The following is a 14,765-nucleotide window of genomic DNA, read 5'->3' on the forward strand; positions in this document are numbered from 1 at the left end:
TTCATTTGCATTTTATGATGTATTCAGAATTCAGATAAGAAGGTATCAATGCCGTTTTTTCTGCATTGACCTACCCTGTATTTAGACCTTTGCTATAAAATTTGTGCTTTCAATTACTTTCAAATGTACTATAATATATACTTCAGCTTGTCCGGGTACAAGTAACTGATGTTATTCTATAGTCTTACTTACAATTTTCTTGCATTCCTTGTTAATCTTAAAATGGGAAAATGTGTTCAAAATCAAACAATAAATTTTTAAATTAAAATCTTATTACAAAAATACTGCTACATACTTGTAAATAGATAGTACAAGGTCACATAAAACAGATAGTACAGGAAACATAAAAACATTCACATCTAACAAATAAAAACTATCCTTACAAAGATTACATTTTTGATACAAAAATAAAATATACGTACATAAAAATTAATAATAAATTCGACATTTCATTTAATTTATTTTCCATATCCTGGGAAAAACATATTTAAAATTTGACTAAGCGTTTCGTTAACTGTTAAATCGTAACATCCTCCTAGTTCAAATCGGCAATAAGGACAATTGTAATAGTTCGATTTGAATGCTCGCCGCATGCACGCCTTAAAAATAAAAAAAAATATTAACATACTTTACTTTATCAAATATGAGATAAATAACTAATATATTGGTTTGTATGCTAATTAATACAAGCACAATGTTTCTTTTCTATTTTAAATTACAGTTAGTGGACAATTCAATGTAATTATAAATTCGAATTGTTTGTAATGCCCTGTGTCGGATTCTTCTCGATCGACCATGATAAAATAAAATGTTGAAGTCGTTGGGTAAAATATAGTTTTATTGACAGCTAATGAATTATTACAATATAGTTATTGTTGAGGTAAAAATTTATCATAGACTGCGCCCCAAACTAGTCCCGAAGTTATATTTATAATCTCACTAAAATGCTACGATTTATCAAATAAGTGTATTGCTCTATGCATAGACCAAAAACCTTTTACTTTTAAAAGCTGGCAAATATAATTTGAACCGAGGAAATGACTGGGGATAAAGGGGTAGAATGCGAAAACATGAAGTTGATTCCAGTTTACTCCAATTAGCCTCTTCTACTCAAATACGACCCTCACCTTCACGATGGTGCCTCCTGTAAACCGAGCAACCCAACTGGAGATCCGGTATCCAACCCGGGTGGAAATTTGGGTCGGGAACTGACGAGAGCGGGTGAAATGGCCCTCCGAAAAGGGGGTTTGACGTTGGGTTAACTACCTAAAAACCTTTTGTTATGAAAGCTACAAAGAACGAAACCGGACTGTCTAACCTACGACGAACTCGGAATAATAAGGATAATTATTTAAAAATTTGCACGTCCAACGTAAGAAGCCTTTATCAACCTGGAGCCACGGCTGTGCTCATACAAGAAATGAATAAAGCCAAAGCGATATTGCTTTACAGAAAATGAGGTGGACTAGCTCAGGCATCCTGGAAAAAAAAAATAACTGCGATATTTACTCGAGACGAATTTGGTACCGGATTTATTGGAAGCAGCAAGGTCAAACATAGTGTAATTGATTTCCAAGCTATTGATCATAGGATATGTCGAATAAGACTTAAAGGGAAGTTCGCTAATATTAACATTATTAGCATCCATGCTCCAATGGAAGAAAAAGAGGATGATGAAAAAGACATGTTCTGAGGCACTAAACCGAGAGTACGATGAGTGCCTAAAAAATGACATAAAAATAATAGCAGGAGATTTTAATACCAAAGTCGAAAGAGAGAATATATTTTCGCCTACCATCGGAAAAGAGAGCCTACACGTAGACTCTAATGATAACGGTCTCAGAATTATAAACTTTGTGATGTCTTACAACATAATGTAATAGCTGGGACACGATTTCCCCATAAAGATATACATAAGGGAACTTGGAAATCTCCTGATAATGAACCAAATAGATCATATAATTATCGATGCAAGACACGAGATATAAATATACGAGATATTGTGTTACAGAAATCGGTTGAAATATTGGACAAAACCAAGTCAGAAAAAAGAAATCAGTGGTTTGATCATGAGTGGAAATGGCCAAAAATAGAAAGAAGGCAGCATATCAAAAAACTATCGACGAGAAAAAATTGACTAATTGTTATTCCTAGGAATATGAAAAATAAAGAAAGAGGAACTAGTGTAGAGTTTGTTGGTACTTGCGATGGTGTGGAAATAAGTAGCTTAGTATGGAAAGATAACAAATTAGTCACATTTCTATCGACTTTCGCTGGCGAAGTTCCTAAAACTACTGCTAAGAGATATGACAAGAAAAAAAAGAGAACAAAAGAAGTAAGTTGTCCATATCTTGCACAAGAATATAACCATCATATGGGCGGTGTTGATTTGTTGGAAAGCAATATGGGACGGAATAAAATTATTCTAAGCAGTAAAAAAATGATATTTTGGAATGTTTTACCATCTACTAGATTTAAACGTTGCTAACAGTTGGAATATTTACAAGAATTCAGCTGAACATAGAACTTTCATACTTTCTTTCTTAAAATAAAGCTGAAAAGATTTTAACGTTTATTTTTTTTATATGTACCTATATTACCTTATTTTCTGTAATATCTTATTAATAAAATCTTTTCCTATAAATTTATTTTTTTTAATGCCACGCTGTTATCAGAGATTTTGCTGAGATCGTTTTTCTCTAAATACTCAGCTTTATGCCTGATCGGGTTTTTCTTTTGGGAGAAAACTGATCTTTGTATGAATTTTCTAGCCACTACCGTGGGGAGCAAGCAATAACCAACCACACTACCTTGGGGAAACAATCAACAACCATCCATACTACCTTAAAGATGCATCAGAATATAATTTGAAACCCATTTACCAACATGGGGACAAAAATGATTGCTATAATCTAGACCAACAACCCCCCTTAGCCCAACTAACAAGCACCGACAGCGGCTAACTTCCACAAAAATCGGAACCCTTTTTAAATGAGTAAAAATTTATTTTTGTTTCACATTCATAATAATATGAATTCTGTTTATTATTATTTAATAAATATATATACCTTTACTATGACTTCTTAAGTTTTTTGTTATTTCCTGTACCTTTCTGGGATTGGTGTGGGGAGAGAATGAACAGGGAACGAACCCAGGGCTGAGCAGTCGGGCAGAGCACCATTCTGATGGATGGAACGGTGGGCGTTTTTCTCTTGAATATCCTTAGGAATATTCGAAGAATTTTTCCCCTCGTTTCTTCCAGCAGTGTGGTGTTGCTTAACGCCCTGGTCTTAGTAAGAACAGACGTTACATTTTTCATTAAAATTATTTGAAATAATCTTCTGTAATCTTGCATTTTATTTTTGCCCCTTAGATTATTTTGATTTTTGTATAATAATAAAAACATCTTAAAAACAAACAACTTACCTCACACATATTGTGTTTGCATTCAGTAGTAATTGGATTGTATACCATATCCTGACAGCAAGCACATTTGAAATTTTCTTGAATTTTTGCCAAATACTTCTGCTTTCCTAACTTAATAGTTTCATTGCAGTCATCCCATAAGGCAGCATTGTCCACATCTTCTTTTATTAACTTACTTATTTCTTCAGGTACTTCATATTCTATCTTTATTTTTTTACTGCTGTTACTCATTCCGTTGAAAAAACTTGTTATGGTATTTCTCTCTTTGGTAGATTTATTTTCTTTTTCTTCTAGTTCTTCCATTTCATCTTCACTTGCTTTACGTTTTCGTCCTTTGGAAGGCTTTCCCTTCTTTTCTTTTTCTGCTTGTTTTTCAGAATAATTATCTGGATACTACAACATAGCTATTAATAAAACTTGAATGTTTTCGCAAGATAGTAATAATTAATTATTGATGTAAAAACTAAATATTATAAAAGTATACATATAAGGCGGTTTTGAGGTTATCTCCTAAATCACAACCCCCTGGTCGTAAATGCCAAACGGCTTAAGTAGGATGACGTGTAAGGTATCGTTGGAAAGGGGATGAAAAATGGGCTGGGATGCAGTATGTGTCGTGTGCATCGGGTATTACGTCATATCTTCGTTTCTATTGGCCCGATCGTGGCGTATGAGGGCTCGTTGGAAAGTGAAGGGTGTAACGACTACGTTGGGACAAAAAAAGATAAAAGTATTCCCAAAACGGCAGTATATCGTATCTTCATTGCTATTGCTCCGATTTTGACGTGTGAGGTGTCAAATCAAAACGGTGGTAGCAAAGAAACAATGCCAAATGTCAATTCTTCTTCTTCTTTTCCGTATAGTGCATAACAGAACGTGACAATCGACGTATGACGTGACATCTATGTGTCAGGAGATGTAGAACGCGATAGGAGTGACATTCGATACTTGACTATCGGAACATCTGACTGAATAGATGGGTCGGAGATAGAATCCGAGATTGGAGCCACCTCTCTGATTGTTCCCATTATATTTTTAATTATAAGCTCAGAAGAGTTACTCAATTCTGAGCCACCTTCCAAGCGGTCTCTTTTATAATTTCGTTGTCCATCTTTATTCCCACGCGTTGGAACGAATTATTGGTTTATTACTGCAACCCATGAGACAAGAAAACTTCAAATAATTTTGACATTTTTCGTCACTGATTTATGACGTTACGTCGAGGATTATCAGCTGTGTCAAAAACTGCTATCAATAATTTTCAAACTGAATATAGTAGAACTATTTGGGTTTAGTTGGTTGGTTGAACTAATCTAACGGAGTAATGATTACTAAAAGTGTAAAGGAATACCTAAAATGGGAGCCGTGAAAGAATATAGCACATTAAACGACTTATAATAATGCGTGTAATTGGCTCTGTGGAAGAAGAGCGGTAAACTAAAAGGTAAGTGAAGATTTTTCCACTTTTAGCTTAATTTTTATTTCAAACACTATTTTATGTTCTACCAATTGTATCTCACCATTGATTAAAAACTACATATAGATAGCTCACCTCGTGGTAACTAAAATATGTATCTAGAGTTTTGAGTTTTTTTATTTAATTACGATTACAAATACTGTTTGTAGCAAGTCAAAAAAAAAAAAATAAAAATACATAGTCTATCAAAAAGGAATATAAAAGGTATCTTAAATATATCACAAACAAGAACCTGAGCAGTAAAAACAATGTTTCAGAAGATATTTTTTTATAACTTTTTCGAAACTATTACAGCTTAGCTGTTTAATACTTTTTGGTAAAATATTGTAAGAGTTATAATTAAGGCAATTTTTATCTGAAAAAGAAATCTATATAAATTTGTTCGTAGGTAATGACAGTTTCGCGGAGTGTGGGCGTGGAGATCACACTGCTTCATTAAATGGTCCCGTTTTCTGTGAATTTCCTTTAAAACTTGAAATATCAACAGAGTAGGTAGCGGCATAATTTTGAATTTGATAAAGAAAGATCGGCAGTGTTCTAGATAACTAACCCCTGCTAAAATCCCGATAGCTTTCTTTTGAATATGACATTTTTATTGTTTCAAAGTTGATAACCCTTGTTAGATGGCGAATAACAAATAATGAACTTGATAGCTTTTTCTTTATTTGTGAGATATGAGCCGACCAGTTGTCGATTATCTAATAGTTTATTATAGTATCCAATAGTTTAACAGTCTCTTTGTTATATGGATCATTTTGTAAATTACTTGCAGATATAACAAAATTTTGCGTTTTATCAGGGTCAAGTTTTAGTCTGTTTGCAGCAAACCATGTGCTAGATTTAGTAGAAACTTCCTCATGAGACATTTTTAAATCATCATTATTTTTTCCTGATATATTGTATGTCGTATCATCTTCGAATTGTATGGATTTGTACGGAGATATGAATTTAGGCAAATCGTTGACATAAATAATAAACAAAAGAGGTCCTAAGAACGAACCTTGTGGGACTCCATATTTTACGGAAAGAAAATCGGAGAGATGACCTTTAGACGCTAACGCCTGGTGTCTGCCACATAGATAAGAAGTTATAAGCTGAAGAGGGATACCTCTGATTCCTTAGTAATTTAATTTGTGGAGCAAAAGGTCGTGTGAAACGCAGTCAAAAGCCTTTGACAAGTCGCAAAGATAAATTGCTATGCGATTGCCGCGTTCAAGCCCCTCAATCACCTCACTCACAACATTAAATATCGCGTTGCGATATTTAATGTTGCATATTGTGAGTTACTAAAGTAATTATTTGACTCAGAATAGAAATAAAATTGTTGTTTGATAACCGTTTCAATCATATCCCAAAAGTAGGAACAATGCTTATGGGTCTGTAATTCTCAGTTTTTGAGGAATCACCTTTTTTGTAGATAGGGAGTACTTTTGAGTATTTTAGTACTTCTGAAAAATATTCCAGTTGATAGAATTAATTTAATAAGATGAGTGAAAGGTGTTAATACTATTTGGTAAGTTTCTCTTAAAATTTTGCTATTAATTTCGCGAACGTCCCTACGATTAGAATTACCAAGAGACTTTATTATTTGAGAGACCTCTTCTTCCACAACGGGACGAAAAAAAAAAGGACTTGCTCGGAGAAGAATCTATAACTCAAGAGGACATCGACATTGGTAGTGTAAAGAGATGTAATTATATTCTCTGCAATTGTAGTAAAAAATTGATTTATTTCATCTGGAGGTAGATCAGATTGTACCGAACTGGATCTTGTGTTGTTTCTTTCGAAATTTACTATTTTCCAGCAGTCTCTAGGTTTATTATTGGAATTAGTAATAAAATCACAGTAAGCTGACTTTTTAGTAATTTGTAATTGCCGATCGACAATTGGATGGCACTACCCGAAAAACGTATCGAGATTTCTCAGTCTGTGTCTGACTTGCGAATAGTTAAGAGTAGTGTCTTAGTATTTATAGTATTATCTACTAAAAGCTGCGTTTTGTGCTGAGTTAAAACGGAATTTCATATAAAAAGACTGACATTTTATACAAAATATCCTTTGTAACGCATAAGTGTATTTACGCGGGATATTTTGAAAGAAATGACAGAACAAATATTATATCTTTCTTTAAATTTGATATTGACGGATGTCGGTGACCTGAAACAGAGGGTAATTTGCGAGCATCATTTTGTAATGGAACATATTTATCAAAGTGGCCAACGAAAATTATTAAGAAAAGATGCTGTTCCTCTAAAATTTACAGTTAACAACTGATCTAGGTGAGTACTCATATCTTTAGAAACATTTTTAAGTTGGCCTAAAGCGCCTTGTCAATGAGAATATTCTTAAAATATATTTTATATCAAATCAGTTGATATTGAGTGATTTATATATTTTTTTATACAATTAAATCAAACGAGATTTTTATTTTTAAATATACAATTCGTTGTTAGTATCACTCCAGAAATAATGGAGATACTTGCTTTGGTTTAAATAAAATTACACATAAATTTCAATTACCATTTAAATCATGTGTCCGGACAAACTGATTTTAATAATAAAAGTTTCCTCCACATGCTCGAATTATTTCCTGAATTCTCCTTGGCATCCCTAATCAAATGAAAAATGTCCTGTTGAAGAATAAGTTCCCATTCCTCCAAGAGGGCTTCTTGTAACTTATTTAAGGTTAAAGGGACAGGAACACCACTTCGTATCCTTCGCCCAAGCATGTCCCAAACATGTTGTTCTCGGAACGATGTACAATTCTGTACGTGCCTCTAGAAAAATTCCAGCCCACACCATAATTGAGCCCCCTTGATAGCCTATCCTAGGACTGAAGGTACATTCTACAAAACCCTCATGCGGTCTTCGCCATACTCTCTCACGGCCATAAGTGGGCGGAGAATTCGATTTTATCTTACAGTGAGCTATCTATGTATAGTAGTTTTTAATCAATGATCTCACTAATTATCAACATGTATACTTACAACAATATCGTCTTCATGACCACCTTCTTCCCATGGTGCTGGATTGGGATCATCCCTCCTCAATAAATATCTGTATACCAAAAATCCAGACTCTCCCTTTTCTGGATAATATTTAACTACTTTGTAAATACCATCGTACCGTAATCCATCTTTTGGACTATACTTTGAATTAATTTTAGGATTACCTTTCCTTACTACTCGCACTGGTAGACCAGCTCTCCAATCTGTTGCTTCTGCCCCATTTTTGTCAAGTGGAGCATTGCAATTAACTGCTAAAGCCCTACAAAAATTTTCAGTATTCGTTATAAAAACCCATTTGGTAAAGGAGATAATCATTTTACTACAATTAAAACATACAGTACATACAAATTTCACCTTCAAAAGAATACGAGAAATAAATAATTACTTACATATTGCCTCGTTTAAATTCTTGATCCATACTTTGTTTGTTCACTCGTTTATTTCCACTTAAATCTCTGCCTCCACTTCCCGTGTAAATAAATTCATCGCCTTGATCTATATCGTCTTCATATCCGCCACTTAAAACAATCGAGTAGGCCCCTATATTTGCTGATCCATGAATACCACCTACGATAAGACGATGAACTCCAACCTCAGACACCTAGAACATTTGAATGATCAAATCCAAACAAAAAATGAAACTTATTTTAACGTGCAGAATAATTTTGTAAGTTTCGAACCTTTTGATCCCAAATTTGATATACCACGTACTAAATACACTAATTATATACTAAGTTTTGGCGATCTTTGATTTCTTCTTCTTACGCTGTCTCCATCCGTAAGCTGGTAATACAAATGTCAATTGTAGTTGTAGCACGAAAAATTTCAGAAGACGAGCGGTTAGTCAAACCACCTCCTCAGGTTCTTTGACCATGAATTCTAGCTTCTTCCTACTAATATAATACCGTTATTTTCACTGTATTATGAGTCAAGTTAATTACAAGTTTTTTTAACAGAGAGGAAGAGCACAGAATGTTCGGTGTAGGTCTTTTCGTTAAAAAAAAAAAATGCAAATAAACATTCTAGTATTTGTAGTATATGAATAAAAATGAAAGGTAGTTTTCAAAGTATTTTAAAAGTGCACGCACTTAGTGAATATTGAGTAGATGTAGAAAAGGAACTGTTTCATGAAGATGTAGAAAAGTATTTTAATTTATTGTCAAAACGATATATAAATCTGATAATTGGTGACTTTATTGCGAATATAGCAAGTGAGGAAATATATAAACCAATTATGCAATTGAATCGGTCTTTTCAGAAAAAACATAAGTAAATTTTTGGCAATATTGACATTTCTTCATAAATCCGTTTTTTATACGTGAACGCACCATTCTAAGTAGAAACGACATCAGTCTCGTCTTGCTGTAATAAGCAAATTATTATATTTTTTTTGTAGTTGTCGCTTGAAGTGTTTTGAAAAAGTTAATGCGGATGTAAGGGCTGAACTACTTGCCAAATTCAGAAGTATACTTACCAAGAATGCACAAGATTCATACTTACAAGGGCTTACAAGAAAGTGTGAAGTAAAAAAGAGACGACCTCGAAATGAAAATCCAAAGAATAGAAGATATAACATTAGTTACTCCTTGACAGGCTCAGGTGGGAAAATTATTGTTTGCAAAAAATTTTTCATGGTAATTCACACTGGAGTCATGAAAAAATTCGAAGAATTTTTAAGTTTCTTGTACAAGGAAAAGCACCACTAGATAAACGTGGAAAAAATATTTCAGGGAATGCTAAGTCTGAAAATTTAATAGAACAGATTAAGACTCATATTGTGAGTTTTCCCATTAAGATTTCACATTGCACAGGGAACGAGAAGAATTATTTAGATAAAAAATTGAATTATGTATGACCTATTTTGTGCCAAATTTCCTGATAATAATAATAATTCAGTAAAGTATAAATTTTATTTAAAGATCTTCCAGGAACATTTTTCTCTATCTTTTGGACGTCCATAGGTAGACACTTGCTGTGAATGTGAACAGTTAGAAATAAAAATGAAGAATCCATCTTTAAACGAGACAAACGGCACGTGGCCGTTGCGGAATTATCTGTACATAAAATACATGCAAAGAAGTTCTACAATAAAAAGGCAGAAATTGCAGAAATATGCAAGAAAGATGCCACTGTAGGTGGCCTGATGTTTGATTATATGCAAAATCTTCATATTACACTTATTCCTGTACAAGAGACTTTTTACTTAACTACAACTAACTAAGTAGGTTAGGTCAACTAACCTACAACGTCTTTGGAATTCACAATATGCAAAAAAAAACAAGGGATATTTTACACCTACCACGAGGATCAAGCTAGAAAGGGTCCCAATGAAGTTGCTTCATTTCTTATGGATTATATCAAATCTGAAGTGCTGTGAAATATCTTCACTTATTTTCTGATAGCTGTGCCGGTCAAAACCGGAATCACACTGTAGTGAGATTTTTACTTTTGTTAGTAGATACTGGAAGTTTTAAAACCATAAACCATTACTTTCCATAACGTGGCCATTCCTTTTTGCCTAACGACAAAAACTTTGCGGCAATAAAAAGAGTCATAAAAAGAATATACAGAAATGATAGAAAGAATTCTACACGACACGAAAAGTTTTTTGTTAAAACGGTGGAAACATTAAATATTTTTCAATTTAAAAAGTGGTGGCCTAAACATTACAAAAAAACGTGTTTGTCTACCGACTCAATGGGCAGAAAAGAAAAGGATAAAAAAATCGCTTTCCAGATTTCAAACTACTACCATTTTTTTATTCTTCTATACCAGAACACCAGAACTGTTGATAAAAATGGAATTCTATCACTTATTGTAAGTTTAAAGTTGTTAGTGATAAAACCATTAATATATTCCGATACTGTTACAGTCTCTGGTTGGTTTGAAGAATAAAAAAATGGTAGTAGTTTGAAATCTGGAAAGCGATTTTTTTATCCTTTTCTTTTCTGCCCATTGAGTCGGTAGACAAACACGTTTTTTTGTAATGTTTAGGCCACCACTTTTTAAATTGAAAAATATTTGATGTTTCCACCGTTTTAACAAAAAACTTTAGACTACATTATAATGCACAGCCTAGGTTTGGCGTGATTGGTTGGTGGGTGGGTCCCAATTTAAAAATTGGCGGGTTTCATGTTTATTAAAATGACAATTGAGGTATCTCTCTTAGGTTATTAATTTAACTTAGAAAAATTATAATAATTTTATATTTATTTTATCTTTTGGGACTCTGAAATATTTTCAGCCCGAAAATAACTTAGACGTATTTTGCTAACATTATTTTCTCTTTTAGGGACTTTTTATTTCTTTTTCAGGTTAAAAATAACTTAGATTATTTTTCTGATATTTATATACTGTTTTGGGACTTTGAAACATTTTTACTATAAAAATAACTTAGGATTATTTTTACTTTTCAGGTCTTTTTCGACTTAGGAAATTTTTAATACGAAATTTGTGAATAACTTTTTATTTGTTTATATTTTGTTGCATGTCTTTGTTGATTAGTCCCGGAGGCACAACGACAGACACAAATTTCGCATTTTCAGGAAAATCTGACAATTTTAAATAACTTTTGTTTCCCGAAATTATTGGGACTTAGAAAAATTCTCACTTTTTTTGCTTTTTTCTAAGACTAATTAACTCTTTATTTTCAGATTCTTAGTATTAAGATATCTAATCCCTTTCTTTGCAGATTCTTAGTTATAATACTAATCAACTTTTATTGCAGATTCTTACTTGTAATAAACATTTAATTGTATTTTAATAAAGGTATTTTTCCCGCTAGCTAGGGTTCATATATAACCTATATATCCACAGACCGTGATCCCTATATGCTCCGGTCCAACATAGCTATGGATAGTGCGACTGGATCACCTTCCCTCATTCCCGAGGGTCAAATCCAGCGACAATTAGTAATATATGTAGTAAAATTTCATAAAATATATGTATAAATGCTTAGTTTAGGCCTGAATTTTAAAGCTGTGTTAAGTATCGATGTTATAATCATGTTATATTTGTAGGCTTTTATATTAGAATTGTATTTTTAAATCGGGATGTACTGGGCCCTAGGCAAGGTTTAGAGGGGTTTTCTTTCGCCGTTGCACCAATAACGGCCCGCCCCCTCCTTTGATTTCTCAGGTTTTTAATAAAGAATAAAGACATTTTAAACATAGCTGTTTAGTGTTTTATTTGGTTTGTAATAGTTATTTCCAGTAAACCTCTGCTTCATTTTGTTGACAATGACAATTTTTCATAGTACTCGATTCACAATATATCTTTTTATTATCCTACATTTGTGGTGAAATCTAACATAATTCAGTGTTCTAAAAAATGAAAATGGATAAATGTCAATTTGGATTTATGCAAGGAGGCAGGTCTACATCAGCAATTTTTATTATAAAACAGCTAATTTAACAATTTAGAGTGAAAGAGATAAACTTGCACATAGTATTATTAATCTTGACAAAGCACATGATGAAGTTATCAGAAACCTATTGTGGCAGAGATTTAGTAGGAAAGGAATTCAGTGCCGGCTGAATATGTGAGTGGAGTATGAGCAAGTAACAACTATAATAGTGTTAAAACTACTATATATAGTTAGAAGAACTATTATAGAACGATACAATTGTAGGTGAAACTGGCCAATTTTCAGGGTTTCATCCGGGTTTCGCCCATATTTATTCTGATTTGTGCTGGATTAGATAACAACTGAACCTCCTTGGTATAGAGTAGCGGAGACAGGTCCTTAATGAAAAATGATTAAAATTAAGTTGGATACAAACAAAATATTTAAAATATTCTTTTAAAGATGATACCTATTTCAAGTTCAGATAGAGTAGTTGGCTTGAATAGACAAGAACTCACAAAAGATGATAATTTTCGGCTTTTAGGATCGGTATTACCGTTTTATTTATCATACTTCAATTAAAGGTAAAGGAAAGAGGCAAATTGAATGATGTGTGATAAAAAAGGTACCAAGAAAACTAAAAAGTAATTGTATAGGACTGCTTTTAGACCAGCTACGATGTATGGTACTGAATGTAGGGCAGTAAAAAAGGGGATGAACAGAAATTGCATGTTTCTGAAAAACCATAATCTCAGAGAAAAAGCGGAGAGGTACTTAGTTCCTGGAAGAGAACAGAAAAGTTTACAGGAAAATAATTAGAGAAGCCGATCCCACATAGAGATAGCTAACGAGAATAATAATGTTAATGCATGTTCTAGAAATAAGAAAAACCTCTATAAATCTTAATAAAAAAAATTACCTAATCAAAAAAATTAAAACAATATATATATCTAATAAAAAAAGCATCACTAACATATCAAAATAAAAAAAACACAAGTCAGAATTTAATTTTACCTACATAATCTCAAAAGAAAAAATAATTACATTTCTAATAAAACTGTAATAGCCAGCTTAATCCTAAAATGTGAATATCATCCGCTTTGTACCAATACCACAGTATATTGCTACTCTGTATATTGCCTAAAAAATTCTTTAGCGATATACTGTGTCACAATACCTCAATTGTCATTTTAATAAACATGAAACCCGCCAATTTTTAAATTGGGACCCACCCACCAACCAATCACGCCAAACCTAGGCTGTGCATTATAATGTAGTCTCTGGTCTATCCGGATGGTAAAGTATCAATTAATAAAAAAAATTGAAGATATACGCAAGCTCATGGACTACATACTAGAGGAAAAAAGATCATTTTTTAATTTAAAACCATAAGATGACTTAAGAAAAAACAATTTTTACAAAAAAAAAATCGGTTGCCTGTAAAGTCGGTTTTACGGGCGAAGATTTTACGTGACAACGTCTTTTTCTCGGTAGAATATTTATTGATATGAATATTATTAAATTGCACAATAGGAACAAGGAATTAAATGAAAATAAGAATTGCACAAATTTTAACTATAGAAATATATTTTGTTTACTAAAACATTGTACATGTAAACTTAAACTTAACTAATTTCTATTTGAGTGATTTTGTTGAGGATAGGACGATGATCGCACAAGCACGGAAGCACACACCGATTCAACGCGCCTAATTCTCTAGTGCTGCGCGCGCAGCGGACCGATCATGTTTGAGTGGGAGAGAGACGCAAGGCATTCGCCGGTCCGGCGGGCCTCTCTCTCGTTCGGTGACTCACTGTAACAGACGTGAGCGGGCGTTACACTTTTTCATGAATGACTCCGAGCCACAACCTAATTTAAGACGTTGTCACGTCAATATGTACAGGATAGTGAAATATTATTGCAACAATTAATTTTAAAGCAGTTTTTCTTACAGCGCTTTAAAACAGTTTTTTTTTATTTACTCAAAACGATAATTTCTGACTCATGTTGTTTCTGAAATGACCCATTCATTTACAGTAAACATGAAATTAATAACGACAATCGACAAATCATTTTCATCCGATTAATTATATCAAAAGCGCTTTTGAAATCTATGAATATTATGTGCATTTCTCTGTTGTATTCTCTCAATTTTTTAATTATTTGCTCCCCAGTCTGAAACCGCTCTAATATTCCCCTGATATTCGTTCAGCGCACGATTTAAGGCTCAATTTAGTATGTTTACTAGAATTTTATGTGGTGTTTGATTGGGTTATTGCTCTGTAATTCTCGTACTTCTCCCGATCTCTTTTTTTTTATAGTTAGTCACTGTAACACCCCTGTTCCAAATATCTGTTAGTGTGTTTTGTGTCCATATTTGTTGTATTGGCTTGTTTATTTCTTCGTGTAAACATCTTCCCCCGTATTTTATGAATTCTACTGCTATTTCATCTTCTCTTGCCGCTTTTTCGTTTCGGAGGTTTTTAATTTTCTTATACTATTGGTCTTA

At 33.0% G+C, this 14,765-nt stretch overlaps 1 protein-coding gene across 1 annotated transcript in view; it reads right to left on the bottom strand.

Annotated features, from left to right (window-relative positions):
- Nucleotides 1–262: 262 nt before the first annotated feature.
- Nucleotides 263–14,765, bottom strand: part of LOC140451928 (E3 ubiquitin-protein ligase UHRF1-like) — a 28,710-nt gene continuing 14,207 nt past the window's right edge. Inside the window, exons 7-10 of the mRNA XM_072545901.1 lie at nt 8,301–8,512; nt 7,891–8,170; nt 3,427–3,819; nt 263–599 (exon numbers count right to left, since the gene is read on the bottom strand). Coding sequence (XP_072402002.1) covers nt 459–599; nt 3,427–3,819; nt 7,891–8,170; nt 8,301–8,512 — 1,026 coding nt within the window. The 3' untranslated portion in view covers nt 263–458. The remainder of the gene's footprint in view (nt 600–3,426; nt 3,820–7,890; nt 8,171–8,300; nt 8,513–14,765) is intronic.

Source organism: Diabrotica undecimpunctata, chromosome 10 (assembly GCF_040954645.1).
Source record: "Diabrotica undecimpunctata isolate CICGRU chromosome 10, icDiaUnde3, whole genome shotgun sequence".
In the NCBI taxonomy this organism is placed as follows: domain Eukaryota; kingdom Metazoa; phylum Arthropoda; class Insecta; order Coleoptera; family Chrysomelidae; genus Diabrotica; species Diabrotica undecimpunctata.